Source organism: Leishmania mexicana, chromosome 20, assembly GCF_000234665.1.
Source record: "Leishmania mexicana MHOM/GT/2001/U1103 complete genome, chromosome 20".
Taxonomy (NCBI): Eukaryota; Euglenozoa; class Kinetoplastea; order Trypanosomatida; family Trypanosomatidae; genus Leishmania; species Leishmania mexicana.
This window is the reverse complement of record NC_018324.1, coordinates 619,704-634,486: the sequence shown is the minus strand read 5'-3', so window position 1 is coordinate 634,486 and position 14,783 is coordinate 619,704. Positions and strand designations below refer to the sequence as shown.

Below are 14,783 nucleotides of genomic sequence, written 5' to 3'. Positions count from 1 at the left end.
GCGAGGTCGGCGCGCAATGTGGATGGACCTTCCGTACGAGAGGCCGTGATGCCGCAAACCCAGGCGTCTAGGGGTGGTGTGCTGCTCCGAGATGGAGAAAAGGCGAGAGAAGGGGACACACAGCCTCCGTTGCTCACTGCGGCGGAAGCGGTGCAGAGGCAAGGAAAACGGCAACTGCGTTTGGTGCTGCCGACAGGGGCGCGGACGACGTGTGGGTTGCGTTTCCTCGAAGCTCGTCATTGATGACGAAGTTACATTGTCTTTGCCCGGCGCTCTCTTTCGGTGTTTGAGGGGCGTGTATGGCGTGATGGCGGCGGCACTCCTGCTCGCGTTTGTCCCCTCTGCGACTGATGTGACGAGGTTATTCTGCTCGGTGCCAAAGTGCACGTATGCGTATGGTTTGTGTTTTGTTGCGTCGCAACCCTGCTATAGTTTTGCTTTTCCTTTGCGCGAACAATGCCACGCGCAACGCCGTCTGTCTCCGATTCCCTGTCGAGAGGCCGTCTTGACCCTCGAGAAGGGATGGAAGCGAGAATCAACTACGCGTTAGCCACCAGCAAAAAATACAAGCTCAGTCGCATCAGTGTGGCGAAGTCGAGCCACCTTGGCCGCAGTTCCCCACGATGCTGGCGACACCACTTGACTGCGCGCCGTGATACATCTGTGAAGGGGCCACAGGTAACGGAAGGAGGAAGTTGAAGTGCGTGCGTTTACGGGAAGCGCATCCGCTCGAGGACAAGCAAAGGCTTCTTGTATGCAATGGACAGCGGCGCGCGGATATGTGCGTGGACGCCGATGATACCGCGAGATCCCTGATGTCATGTCTTCCCTACTATATGCGGTCGTGGATGCGCATCTGCATGTGTCTTGAGCTGCGGTTTGCGCACATGTTCAATATCGCTGCCTCCCTTCACACACTTCATGATGGGCTGCTGCTTCTGCTTTTCCTTTCATGTTGTTCTCTCTCCCGCCATCTCTGCTGCTTCTGCTACTTGCTTTCACGCCTCCGCGGATTCCCCCTCGCCTTTCTCGCATTTTCTGCCACACGCACACCTACAGGATAGCTCTTCTCTCCGTTTCTTCCGCTCTCTGTCTCCCTCCCGCCCTCTTTTTCTTTGGCAGTTTCTCGCATCTCTCTGTAATCACTCCCGCGTTTCGCCTGAATCTCTCTTTTTCTCACGGGCTGCCTTTTAAATTTGAAGATGGTCTGCTACCGCTGCGGTGGTGTCGGTCACCAGAGCCGTGAGTGCACGTCTGCTGCGGACTCTGCCCCGTGCTTCCGCTGTGGCAAGCCCGGCCACGTTGCCAAGGAGTGCGTGAGCACGATCACGGCTGAGGAGGCGCCGTGCTTCTACTGCCAGAAGCCGGGGCACCGCGCGCGCGACTGCCCGGATGCGCCGCCAAAGTCGGAGACGGTGATGTGCTACAACTGCTCGCAGAAGGGTCACATCGCTAGCGAGTGCCCCAACCCCGCGCACTGCTACCTTTGCAACGAGGATGGCCACATTGGCCGCTCCTGCCCGACGGCGCCGAAGCGCTCTGTCGCGGAGAAGAGCTGCCGCAAGTGCGGTAAGAAGGGCCACCTCCGCAAGGACTGCCCGGAGGCGTGATAAATCTTTTGGTCGTGTATCTGTACTGAATGGGCGGGGGACACAGCAGGAAACGGTAGAAGTGCGTGTCGATGCAAAAGGAAAAAAAGAAAGAAAAGGAGAGAGAGAGGGGAAGAACACGAAAAGGAAAAGGAGCAGTTTTTTTTTCCTTTTTTTTTCTGCGTTTGTGTGTGTGTGTGTGTGTGTCCTTTTGTTATGGGGCGTTGAGTTGTGTGCGCGAGGATGTTCTGCTCATCCATCGACACACCCATCCACTCATCTTGTTACCTCCTTTATTTGGCGCTCCCTTTCTTCTCTCTATCTCCTGTTTTATTATTATTATTTCTCTCTTTTTTTCGATGTCCACGTCTGATGGAGTGAGCGCACTCCTTTGGTTCTTCCGTCACTTCCGTTTGGCTTTTTGGTCCTCGTTTTGAGAGCCATGACCCTCTCCCCCCTTTCCGGGTTGAGTCGCCTCCCTAGCGCCTCGAACCCTTATCTTGTTTTCGCCTCCGCCTAGCTCGCCATCGTCGCAACCATCCCTGTCACTGCTGCTACTCTACTCACGTGCCCTTCCCCTTTCTGGCATGTCTTCTACCTTTCCTGAGCCCTCCTCCCCCGGTGTGCAGCTGCTGAGGCAAAGACGAAGAGGACCTGCTTCATGCAGGGTGAGTGTGAACGCAGGCGCGCGTCTGCCGATGCAGCTCATCCCACCCAGCCTCTCACTCTCCCTCCGACTTTGCTGGCTATCGCTCTCGCCTATGGTGTGGTGACCTTCAAGCGTCGATGCAATGAAGGCAGGAGGCCACGAAAAAAAAGAAGAAAACGCGACCAATAGAGGGAGACATAATGGAGCGGGCGACGGAAGGCAGCGAGAGGAGGGCGAATGCCTGCTCTCGACAACAGGCATGCCGGTGTTTGTTGGTGTGTTCAGATGTGTAAGGACTACAATGTGAAGAGTGCAAAGAGAACGACAAGGGAGAAAGGCTGCGATGGCGGGAGGGAGGGAGGGAGGCGGACGGGGATGATCAGGAGCAGGGATGCTTGTGTTTGTTTACGTGTGTGTAGTTGTCGGCCTTCTCGCTTTAAAAAAAACATAAAAAGGGGGGGGGAGGATACATAAAAGGGACGCACGTGTACTTGAAGGGAATCGGAAAAGGACGAAAGGGGAGAAAGGAGGTGCACACGAACGCGCGTGATCGTCAAGGGCTGCAAAACGAACGAAAAAAAAGAGACGAGAAGAGCCTATGAAGCGGGGGCCCTCAAACGGACCGCCTCCTCCAGCTTTCTTTGTGTGTGCTGCTCCCATCTCCTTTACTCCTCGTTTATGTTTCGTTCTTTTTCTTTGTTTTTTTTTCCAAGGTCTCTGACGCTCTACTTGTGCGTGTATGCGTCGCAGTGCACAGACACAGACACACACCTACATGCGAGTCTAGGAGCTGCTGCGCACGCGTGCGCGTGTGTGTGTGTGTTTCCTTTTGTTGTTTCTCCCTCTCTTTTTCTTTGTCTTGGTCATATCGGCGTTGTCTCCGGTTTGGTTGCTTCAACAGGAAGGGGAAAAGAGAGAGGCGTGAAAGCAAGAAGAAAGAAAAGAAAACAGTAATAAGAAAGCCTGCCGTTTTTTTGTTTGACGTTGTTGTCTCGTGAGCGTGTGCGTGTTTCGCGACGCACACAAGAAGCGGATCCTGTGGAGGTGAAGAGTTTCTTTCCGATGGCGATGGACGGGAAGAACAGAGACAGAGAAGAGGCCGTGGAGGCGGTAGATCATGCTTCATGGAAAGATCAGCTGTTGTGATCGTCAGGGACGGTTGCTTAGACGAAAGACAAGGCAGCACTTCGCCTACTCCTCTCAACTCCTTTCTTCGTTGTGTGTGTTCTCTCCGTGTCGTTCTCTTTTCTTTGCGGCGCTTTTTTCCCTTTCTTTTTACCTCTTTCTCTCTGGGTGTATGCTTAAGTGTGTGTGTGTGTGAACGGATTGTTGCCCGCGTGTAGATGGACTGCAGATGCTTGTGTGAGCGCGTTGGGGCACGCTTGGTTGCATAAGTGGCTGCTCATCATATCTCCTCTGGCTGTCCGAGATGTGTTCTCTTGGTAGGCGATCGTTTCTTCGTCTTGTCTTTTGGTTTCTTTGCCCATGCACTTCCTTTTTGAATCTTTGCTGTGCTCTTTACTCGCTTTGCCACCTACGCGTTGTGTGTGCGTGCCTGTACATGTGAGCGTCCGGTGACTCGCACATGTGTGTTCTACATCTACTGCTTTTCTTGTATTGCCGCATACCGACCAAAGCGTCTCGCAAGTGAGGAAGTGTGCGTGCGTGCAGAGCAGACTTCTGGCGTCACCAAGACCATCACGACAGTCAGTGCGTAGGTGGTGGCGCGAGAACGAAAGAAAAAAACAAGAATTGCCCGGCGTGATTCCGATGACAAGCACATCAAGCGCTGTGGCAGCGGTGAATCTAAGCGAGGGATAGCTCCATATCCTGTGCCGCAATGTAGAAGGAAGAAGAGACAGCCGCCAAAGAAGAAACGGTCTGACATCAAGCTTCTCCTTTTTTTGCTCTCGTTTTATTTATTTATTTTTTTTGCTTCCCACCCCTCCCCCTCCTCCTCCTTTTTTTTGTTTGACCATTTTGTGTGCTCTGTGTGTTTCTTTTTATTTTTATTTTTCGCGCGCTCTCTCACGATTTGCTTTTTTTTCCGGTATTTGTGTGTGTGTTTTTCGTTTGGTTTGCACTTGTCTCGATGCTGCTCTCCTCTTTCTGTAGTAGAGCGCTGAGAGGTCACCACCGCTTTTTAAAGTTTGTTTGTTCTCTCTTGTTTTCGTGTCCACAACCGAGATTTCGTCTCTTGGGGTATTTCTTTCGTTTTTTTGTTGTTTGTTGTTGTAGTGTTTATGTACCACGAATGGGCTTCTTAGCCTGTTCCCTTGTTTCCATGCTTGAAAGTTGATTAAGTCTCTTTATCCATGCGTTGTGGTGCTCCTGTTTTCGCTTTTCTGTTTTAACTCCTCCTCCTCTCTCCCTCTCTCGCTACCCCTTCTGATGTTGCAACTCATCATGAGATCCTCTTTTTTTTGCCCATGTTGGCTTTCCCTTTCTGTGTCGTTGTGCGTCTGAGTGTATTCGTATGCGGATATGGGAGTAGATGGGTGCGGAGACGAAGGCTTGATCGGAGTTTTCTGCCTCTGCGCACGCGTCTGTGTCTTCGTGGGCATGCATTTGTATCCCAGTACTCTGGTAAGCCGTGTGCCTTGATATGCTTCATCCTTCTTTCTTCCTTTCGTTCTCCTTGTCTTTATCACGACGCGTGTGTTTGGTTCTATGCGTGTGTGTGTGTGTGTGTGTCTTCATCTCGAACTCGCGAGCCTCTTTTGGTATATCTATCTATCTATCTCCCTCCTCCTCGTTTTTGTATGTTCATTTTGCGTGTTCGTCTTTTCCCTTTCGACATTTTTTTTTGTTTCCACAAACTTAAGGGCCTTAGACAACGCGCGCGCAAAGACCAAATATATATAAAAAAACAACAGCACACTTTATTGTGCTCGCCAAGGCCCTCCCCTCCCCTCCCCTCCCTCCCTCAAATCACTTTCGAAAGGAAAACGAAGAGTAGGATCGTCACGAGAGTATTCCCGCTCCCCCCATTTCCCTTCCCTTTTTAGGACATCCTCATCTCCTTTTCCCTTTCCTTCCTGTATCTGCACTCTTGCTTCTTTTTTTTTGGCGCAGCTCTTTTTTTTCTTGAAGTTGTCTCTCCTCTCCCAAGTTCTTAATCACACGCGTCCGTCTATCTTTCTTTGTGCTCCCGTGAAAGCTAGAGGCTGCGTTTTTTTGCGCGCGTGTACCGACGCCTTAGGTGCCTATGTGGTATGTCAAGGGATGCCAACTTTATGTATGTATCTGTGTGTGTGTGTGTGTGTCGTGAGCAGGAAAAGGAAAAGTATCGAGGAACATCCTCATAGAGAAAAAAGAGAAGGGAAAACAATGGCAGAAAGAGAGAAGATTCAAAGAATAGGGTGAGTGATGGACAAAGAACGCTGAAAAAAAACCGCGGAGAAAGGGAGGTTTGTGTGATGTGCGTGTGAGTGAGTGTGGTCACCGTCTCGAAGAGGTGTATCAGTGTGGGTAAGCGTGCTGGCACTTCTGCAGCTTTGGCACGACTTCGTCCTGTAGAGGCACTGGGAAGGCTTTGTTTTGCTTTGTCCCCCTCCCTTCCACCGCACCACCAGCACTTCCTGCGAGGGAAGCTGTCCTTTTCCACTCCGTGTGACCAGAGGGATACGGTCAGACGCTAGTGTGTGCGGTACCACCTCCTTTTTTCCTACCCTCTCTTGGGTCTGATACCCGAGACACTGACACGCCTAGTGAGGAGCCTTAAACACAAATCGCCGTTTCGCGTGCTTCTGTTCACGTGTTGCTGCCGCCTGCGTCTATACGTCTTTGCTTCAGCAATCTCTACTCCTTCTTCCCTCCCTCCCTCCCTCTCTCCCTCTCTCCCTCTCTCACCTCATCGTGCAAGTCGCTTGCCGACTGCTGAGTGTTTGTGTGTGTGTGTACGGCGTGAATGGCGTGTCTTTGGTTCTTGTGAGCCGATCCGGTATGTTTTTTTTGTATGTATATATATGTGTGTATGCCTTCTCGCGGGTTCGTGACGGTGCCGACTCTCTGTCTCTCTCTCTCTACGCACATTGTTTTTCTTTCGTCCGGTCTCTGCTCGTTTTGTTCCCTCTCTCCTCTTTCCCAAACCTCGTAGCGCCTCACTCGCTTGTATCTACAGTACTTCGATGTCTCGCCTCTCATTTCTTTTTGACCGATTCTTTGTTTGTTTCCTCTTCCCCGGTTGTCTTCTCTCATGTTGCATTATTGGGTTCACGTGTGCTTCGGTCTACGTGTTCATATATATATATATATCCATACATATATATATATATATATGTGTGTGTGTGTCGTGTGTACGCGTCGGCCCTTGTGTGGCCTTTTTTTTCCGATGGGGGAGGGGTGGAGGAGAAAAAAAAGAGGCCGCGCGAAGTGGGAAGGGGAAGGCACACATCTCACAGGAGTTGGGTCTTCTTTCCTTTCCCGTAACCTCGCCTCTTTTTTTTGTTGCAAGCTAATGCTTACCTCTCTCTTTCTCGCTATTCTCCGCTCCTCTGCTTCTTCCTTTATCTTTCATGTGGGCTGGACGTTTCTGTTGTCCCCCTCCTTTCCTCCCCTCGGTTTTCTTCGTTGCATAATGAGGTTTGGCCCAGCAAGGATGCAGAAGAAGTCAACAACCCCCCAAAAAAGAAGAACGAGGGAGTCGGCCAGTAAAAAAAAGGTGTGAGGGGGTAAGTGGGAGGGACAACCAAAAGGACGACCGAGAACACGCTAAGGCACGCGCAGAGCGACGCACACACGCGAAGGTCTTAATGGCATAACCAAGCAAGTGAACACGAAAACAAACACGCACGCGCACACGCACACAACGGCAGGAGGAGCGTAGCGAAGAGTGACGCTGTCATTCCGCGGGATCGGAAATCCAAGCCTCCACGTTCTTGCCAGCAAGAAAGGAGAAGGGGCAGCAATGAGACACTGGAGGGGGGAGGAGGAGGAGGCTACGCCAAGGGCGTAGGGGGTAGGGGATGGATGCGAAGCTAAGGGGAGAAGCCAATGCATGAGGTAAGCGTTAAGGAGAAGGAGTAAAGATCAGCGTCTGCGCGCGAGTTTGTGACGTGCATTGCTTCTCCTCTCCCCTCCTGTTTCCTTCATGCCACAGACCCTCTCTGCCTCTCTCTCGCTACGTACTGTTCTCTCGAGCCTCGCGAGGTGTACCCTCTCTGCCCTATTGGCCATTGTTCTTCGCTTCTCTGTTGCTGCGCGACCACATCCGGCACGACCAGGTTCGCGAACAGCACCAGACGATAGGGAAAAAGGGGCGCACAGTGTAGACAGGTGGCTGTCTCTGAAGCGCTGACAGCAGCCTCCAGCCTCCACCTTTCACGGACTGTGTGCTTTTTGTTGTTTGCCGTGTGTGTGTGTGTTCTCAGGCACGAGCATCACCCTGCGTTGACAACATTTTGCGTGCTGTTGTCTTTTTTTGTTGTTGCTGCTCCACGGACGCTGCAGAAGGAAACACACAGAAAAGGGCAAAAAAAAGGACGCCAGACAAGTAACACAAGAAGAAGAGAAGGCCCACCTCCTCTTGGAGGAGAGGGGGTGCCAGTCCTTCTGTGTGCCTGCACATGTGCACGTGTCGATAGCCCGTCATCTCGCTCACACCTCTCTTCTCTTCCTCTCTGGTCTTTGGTTCTTGCCTCGCACCTACACACATCTACACGCACGCACATGCCAATAAACGATACTTGCGCGGCGTTGAATAACCACCCTGGACCACCATCCACCTGGTGCAGTGTGTAGCTCGCACGTGCGCGTTGATCATCGGCCATTCCATTTTGTTGTTGTTCGCTTGTTTCACGTCTCACTGCCTTTGCTTCTGCCTCTGTTGCTTAGTTTTGCCAACGCCACGTGTTGGTTGAGTTGTGCGGTCGTCTTGGGCTGTGTGTCAGCGGTGCCTCCTTTTGCTTCTCTTCCCTGCGTTCTTTTCGTTATCGTCTCTCGTGTGCGTGCACGGGAGCGAGAAAGAGGGAAGTACTTGGTGTCTCACTCACCGCCTCTCTCCCCCCTACACAGCACAGCGCGGGGAGCAGCAGAACGAGCACCGCCAACGCCGCCGCATCCACCCTACCCCAAAAGCAAAAAAACCAACATACATACCCCCTCACACACACACGCATAACAGGCATACACGGTTCAGGGCTGACGAAGGGTGAGCTCCTTATTTTCTCTTGACATCAACACCTTTTTCCTTTTCGCTGTTCTTCCCCTCTCTGCGCGCACGTGTGTGTACTGCCTTCTCTTTCGTCTTGGTTATCTGCTTTGGGGCTTCTAGTGTGCTGCTCCCATCGTGTTCCTCCCACCAGTCCTCTCCCCCAGCTCACACCCACACTCAAGCATAGAGAGAACAGGGCACGTGCTGCTACTCAGCAGACCAAACAAGCAAGCAAAAAAAAGGAAAGGCAAGATGGACTCTCCTTCGATTTCTGCGGAGATCTTTCAACTCAACTCGGTCTCAGGTGGGCTCACCCCGGGCTGCGTCTCCTTCAAGAATGTCACGTTAGAAAGCGAGAAGTATGTCTGCGTCCGCGATGTTCAGGGCGACGGGACGACGTCACTCGTCATCGTCGATCTAGAGAAGCACGAGAGCATTCGAAACAACGTCAAGGATGCAGAGTCGTGCATCATGAACCCCAAGACGAAGATCCTGGCACTACGCAGCGGCCGCAATCTGCAGGTGTTCGACGTGGACGCCTCGCGTCGGCTCAAGGCGACGCTTTTTCATGAGGATGTTGTGTGCTGGCGCTGGATCGACGACCGCACCCTCGGCATTGTGACGGCAAGGGCCGTCTACCACTGGAGCCTCGACACCGCTGCCGACGACGCGCCGCAGCACATCTTCGACCGAAGCGCAGACTACGACAGCAGTGTGCAGGTGCTCTCGTACCGCAGCGACGAGCAGAAGAAGTGGCTCGTCGTGACGGGTGTGGCGCGTGACCCAGCGGGTACCATGGTGGGCAAGGCGCTGTTGTACAGCGTCGAGAACCGCAGCAGTCGCGTGCTCGACGGTCATGCGTGCTGCTTCATCTCTACCTCCACCCCATCTGAGCCTCGCAAGTGCAATGTGATGTGCCTCGCCTGGAACAGCCCGCAGCAAGGCGGCCAGGTAATGATCATGGAGCTGCCGACCGGCTCCAAGACAGATTTGTCGGTGCTGCGGCGGGTTTACAGCGTAACCATTCAGCCCGGAGACTTCCCGGTCAGCATGAACGTCTCGGACCGCCACAAGCTGTTGACCGTGGTGACGAGCCGCGGCAGCTTTGTGCTGATGGACATCTTCACCGGGACCATCCTGACAGAGCAGCAGTTTTCGAGCTCGGTGGTGTTTTGCGGCGCAGCCGACAATAAGGTTGGCGGCGTTTTGTGCGTCAACAACCAGGGCGCCGTCATGCGCATCGGCCCAAACGACAACGGCATCATCAGCTTTGTTAAGAACCGCATGCACAACGCCGAGCTGGCCCTGCGCATCGCCTCCACGGCGAATCTCGGCGGCGTCGATGACCTCTTCAAGCTGCAGCTGGACAACTTCCTGCGCATTGGCAACGTCGAGGAGGCCGTCCGCATGTGCCTGCGTGCCCCGGGGAACTCTCTGCGCACCCGCGAGGTTCTCATGCGTTTCATGCAAATGCCGCAGCAACCGGGCCAACCGCCGGCTATCTCGACCTACTTCAAGATTGCGCTGGCGGAGACGAACCTGAACGAGTGCGAGTCTGTCGAGCTTGCGCGTGCGGTGGTGCCGAAAGGCGGCATCGGCTACGTGAAGCAGCAGTTTGACGAGGGAAAGCTGACCGCCTCCGAGGAGCTCGGCGACCTGGTGCAGCAGGCGGACTCCAACATGGCGCTGAAGATCTTCCACCAGGGCAACGCCCACACCAAGGTGCTGAACTTGCTGCTGCAGCGCAACGAGACGCAGAAGGCGGTGGAGTACTGCAAGCGCGCGAACTTCTCGCCGGATTGGCGTGTCATCATGAACAACTTCATCCGAGTTGCGCCGCAGGACGCCGTCAACCTTGGCTTGATGCTATACCGCGAGATGGGCGACAGGCCGGTGCTCACCGCGGATGAGGTGGTGGACATGTTTGTGTCGGCCCAGCAGATTCAGCAGGCGACCGAGTTTCTTCTGGAGATCCTCCGCGAACACAACGACGAGTCGACGATGGAGCTGCAAACGAAGCTGCTCGAGATGAACCTCAAGTACTCACATCCATCCGTCGCCGATAAGATCTTCGTCCGCAAGATCTGCCAGTGCTACGATGGCATGAAGCTGGCACCGCTTTGCGAGCGAGCTGGTCTGCACCAGCACGCGATTGACTGCTACATAATGGCTCAGAAGGAGGACTCCGATCTCAATAACCTCGCCAGCATCCGCCGCTGCCTGCAGCAGGTGCAGAACTTCAACCCCGAGTGGCTCGTGGACTTTTTCGGCAAGCTCAACAAACAGGACAGCCTCAAGTGCCTCGAGGATCTCTGCGTCAACTCGCGCCAGAACTTCAAGGTTATTGTGCAGGTGGCCACCAAGTACAGTGACGCCCTCGGCACCGCCGACCTCATCGACCTATTCCTCGAGCACAGCCTGTACGACGTGCTCTACTACTACCTCGGGGCCGTGGTGCCATACACGCGTGATCCGGAGGTGCACTTCCGCTACATCGAGGCCGCTGCTGAGATGGGCCAAATGCAGGAGCTGGAGCGCATGACCCGCGAGAGCCCGTGCTACGACGCCGAGCGGACGAAGAACTACCTCAAGAACAAGAAACTGACGGACATGTGGCCCTTTATCAACGTGTGCGATCAGCACAACATGTTGAACGAGATGGTGCACTACCTGGTGGAGACGGGCAACGAGAGCTGCATAGAGCAGTACCTGACGCGCCGAAGCCCCGGCAAGACGCCGCAGGTGGTGCAGGCCCTCATCGAGTGCAACGTGAGCGAGGAGTTCACCAAGAACATGCTCGCGACGGTTGGGACAATGTGCCCCATTGAAGAACTAGTTGACTGTGTGGAGGAGGTGGGTCGGCTGCACCTCATCAAGCAGTGGCTCGAGGACCGCCGCAGCGAGAAGAAGACGGACAAGGCGCTGTACAACGCGCTGGCCAAGATCTACGTCGACATTGGCCAGAGCCCCGAGCAGTTCCTGGCGGAAAACGAGTATTACGATGCGGAGGTGGTGGGCAAGTACTGCGAGACGCGCGACCCCAACCTGGCGTACATCGCATATTGCCGCGGCCACTGCAGCGATGAGATGATCGGCCTCTGCCACCGCAACGGCATGTACAAGCAGCTGGCCCGCTACCTGGTGAAGGAGCAGAACCTTGATCTATGGGCGAGCGTGCTGGGGCAGAACTCGGCGCAGCGGCAGCAGCTTGTTGAGTCGGTGCAGCAGATCGCGCTGCCGGAAAGTGAGTCGAGCGAGGAGGTGAGCGCGACGGTGCGCGCTTTCATGAACGCCAATCTGACGGAGGAGCTCACCGCACTGCTGGGCCAGATTGTGGTGCACGGCCGCTTCCGCAAGAACCGCTTCCTCGAGAACCTTCTGATCATGTCTGCGGTGCGTGCCCGCAAGGACAAGGTGATGGAGTACGTGACGACCCTCGAGGACTACGACGCCAAGGATATTGCGCACGTCGCCTCGGGTGCCGGCATGCATGAGATCGCGTTTGTCGTATACACGCGCCACGACATGCAGAAGGAGGCCATCACGGTGCTTCTGCAGGACATGAACGACGTTTCGCGCGGCCGCGGCTTTGCCCAAAAGACGGACACGCCCGTCGTGTGGTCCGTGCTAGGTGAGTACCTGGTGAAGCAGGACGAGGTGCACGAGGGTATCGAGTGCCTCATTAGGGCGAAGAACCCCGATCTCGTTGTCGAGGTGGCGTCTGCAGCGGAGCGCACGAACCAGTTCGGCGACCTCATCAAGTACCTCACGATGGCCCGCCAGTACTCGCGCGCAAAAGATAACAAGATTGACACGGCGCTCGTCATCACGTACGCCAAGACGGGCCGCCTCGAGGAGCTGGAGGAGTTCCTAAAGGAGACGCACAACGTCAAGATTGGGGCCATTGCCGACAAGTGCTTTCAGGACAAGCTGTACGAGTCGGCGCGCGTGCTGTACACCGTGGCGAACAACTACGCTCGCGTGGCGTCGACGGAGGTGATGCTGGGTAACCTCTCCGCTGCCGTGGAGGCGGCCAAGAAGGCCAAGTCGATCCACACGTACAAGGAGGTCAACCTGGCATGCATCGATGCTGGGGATCTGAAGCTGGCTGGCGTCTGCGCTGTCCCAGTGGTGCTCAAGGCGGAGGAGGTAAGCGGCATGTGCAACCGCTACGAAAGTCGCGGCCTCTGGGAGGAGCTATTCTCGGTGCTCAGGAACGCCTCTGGCCATCAGGGCGCGCACATGTCCATCTTCACCGAGATGGGCGTCTTGCTGGCCAAGTATCGGCCCGAGAAGCTCATGGAGCACGTGAACATGTACGCGAAGAAGATCAACACGCACAAGATGATCACCGTCTGCGAGCAGTATCACCACTGGGTCGTGCTGCGTGTGCTGCACATCAACAACGAGGATTGGCTGGCTGCGACCAACTCGATGATGCAGCACCACGCGGACGCCTTCGACCATGAAATCTTCAAGGACGCTGTGAGCCACCTCGGCGCTAGCGATCTTCTGTACACCGCGATCGGCTTCTACCTCAAGACGCACCCGGAGCAACTGAACGACTTCCTGTTCTCCATCTTCAAGCGCGTGGATCCGGAGCGGGTGATGGCGGAGACGAAGAAGGTGGCGCCGATTCACGTGATTCGCACCTACCTCGAGGCCGCGCAGGAGCGCAACGCCAAGAAGGTGAACGAGACCCTCAACAACCTCTACATCGAGGAGGAAGACTTCAAGGCGCTGCGCCACTCCGTCGAGACGTACAACAACTTCGACTCGGAGGAGCTGTCGTCGCGGCTAGAGAAGATGGAGCTCTTTGAGTTCCGCAAGATCGCTCTTCTGCTGCACCGCAAGAACAAGCGCTATTCGCACGCCATCGCGGTGGCCAAGGAGAACGAGTTGTTCGAGGAGGCCATCGACACGGCGGCCGAGAGCGGTGACAGCGAGCTGGTGAGCAGCCTGCTGGACTACTTCGTGAAGGACTATCCCGAGTGTTTCGCAGCGTGCCTCTACAGATGCTACGACCTGCTGAAGCCAGCGACGGTGCTGCAGAAGGCGTGGCTGAATCAGCGAACGGAGATGGCGATGCCGTACATGATTCAGGTGCTTCAGGACTACTCGAGCAAGATCGAGAAAATGGAGAAGTCGATGATGGACGCACAGACCGCGGCGAAGGACGCGGCTCGTCGCGCCGGTCCAGTGCAGGGTCCCGGCTCCGTGCCGCTCATGATCGAGCAGGGTGGCGGCATGCCGATGAACGGGATGCCGATGGGTGCGCCACAGCCGATGAACTTTGGCATGCCGCCTCAGTTCGGATCTGGCCGGCCTTTCTAGAAGTCGCTGTGTGGATATGCATGCATCTGTGTGTGCGCTTTCCGTGGACAGACGTGCACGCATTACTGACGATACGCCGACAGAGTATCGTTGGCTTTTTTTTCCTCTTGCTGACCACAGATTCGGTGAATGCGGTCCCACACCCGTATCCCCGCCTTTCTCCTACAGGCCCACCTCCGACTCTACTCCCATTCACAGTAACCCTCTCGTTCACGTCTGCATCGGCGTACGCGTCGCCGCCCTTGTGCGTTTCTTTTTTCTTTTTTCATGATTTTTCTCCGCTGCGTTTCTTTACCGTTAGTCTCTCTCTCTCTCGCGTCCTCCCTCCATTTTTCCATTTTTAATTTTCTATTTATCGCTGTTGGGTTCATTCGATTCGATGCGTTGCGTTGACTGTTTTTTTTTTGTTCGGAGGGGGGATGCAGGGAGGGAGGGGGTTGTTGTTGTTGGTTGCCTCTTTGTACGGATGTTTCTGTATCATCTGCATACATCGATCATTCTATACATCTATCTATAGACGTATGTAGAGGTATTTCTGTGTGTTTTTTTTTCGCTCTTTCTGTCTGACTCTTTTCGGTTGTATTTGGCGTTCTCCGCCTTTAGCGTTACTTGTGACTTGCTTTTGTCGTCTCCTCTGCACTACCGTTATCTATTCTTCTTTCCTTCCATCATGGTCGTTGTTGCTCTCTCTTTCTCTCTCTCTCCCTGTGGTGGAGTGGGGGGTTGGAGGCTCGTTGACACTCGGACCCTACGAGGTCCCATTCCCATCCCCCTCTTCGTTCTAAACACGATAGCTATCCCCCCCCCCGCGCTCCCTCTCTTCACTCTTTTCTCCCCTCTTCCTATCCTCCTCGTAGTTTGTGGATCGCAGCAGTAGGCATAATGGTCGGTGCGGACTTGTTCGTTTGTGTATTGACTGGGTGTCGTTTTCTTGTTGCTCATGTCGGGGACACTGCTTCTCGGTCATGTTACTGGTATGCCTATGTGTTCCTGATTGGGGAATAGAGGTGGAGGGGCAGCGGCAGGCGGCGGCTGTTACGGGTGGGGGGTGCGCATG

General features: G+C 54.6%; 2 protein-coding genes across 2 annotated transcripts; both read left to right on the top strand.

Moving 5' to 3' along the window:
• Positions 1–1,202: 1,202 nt before the first annotated feature.
• LMXM_36_1635 (putative poly-zinc finger protein 2) lies at positions 1,203–1,610 on the top strand (the record flags this gene model as incomplete). Its single annotated transcript, XM_003874460.1, has 1 exon — positions 1,203–1,610. The coding sequence occupies one exon, from the start codon at positions 1,203–1,205 to the stop codon at positions 1,608–1,610; it is 408 nt and encodes a 135-aa protein (XP_003874509.1).
• Positions 1,611–8,644: 7,034 nt separating this feature from the next.
• Positions 8,645–13,726, top strand: LMXM_36_1630 (putative clathrin heavy chain; the record flags this gene model as incomplete). The annotated part of the gene is made up of 1 exon (XM_003874459.1): positions 8,645–13,726. One exon carries the CDS (start codon positions 8,645–8,647, stop codon positions 13,724–13,726), a length of 5,082 nt encoding a protein of 1,693 aa, XP_003874508.1.
• Between the last annotated feature and the right edge of the window lie 1,057 nt (positions 13,727–14,783).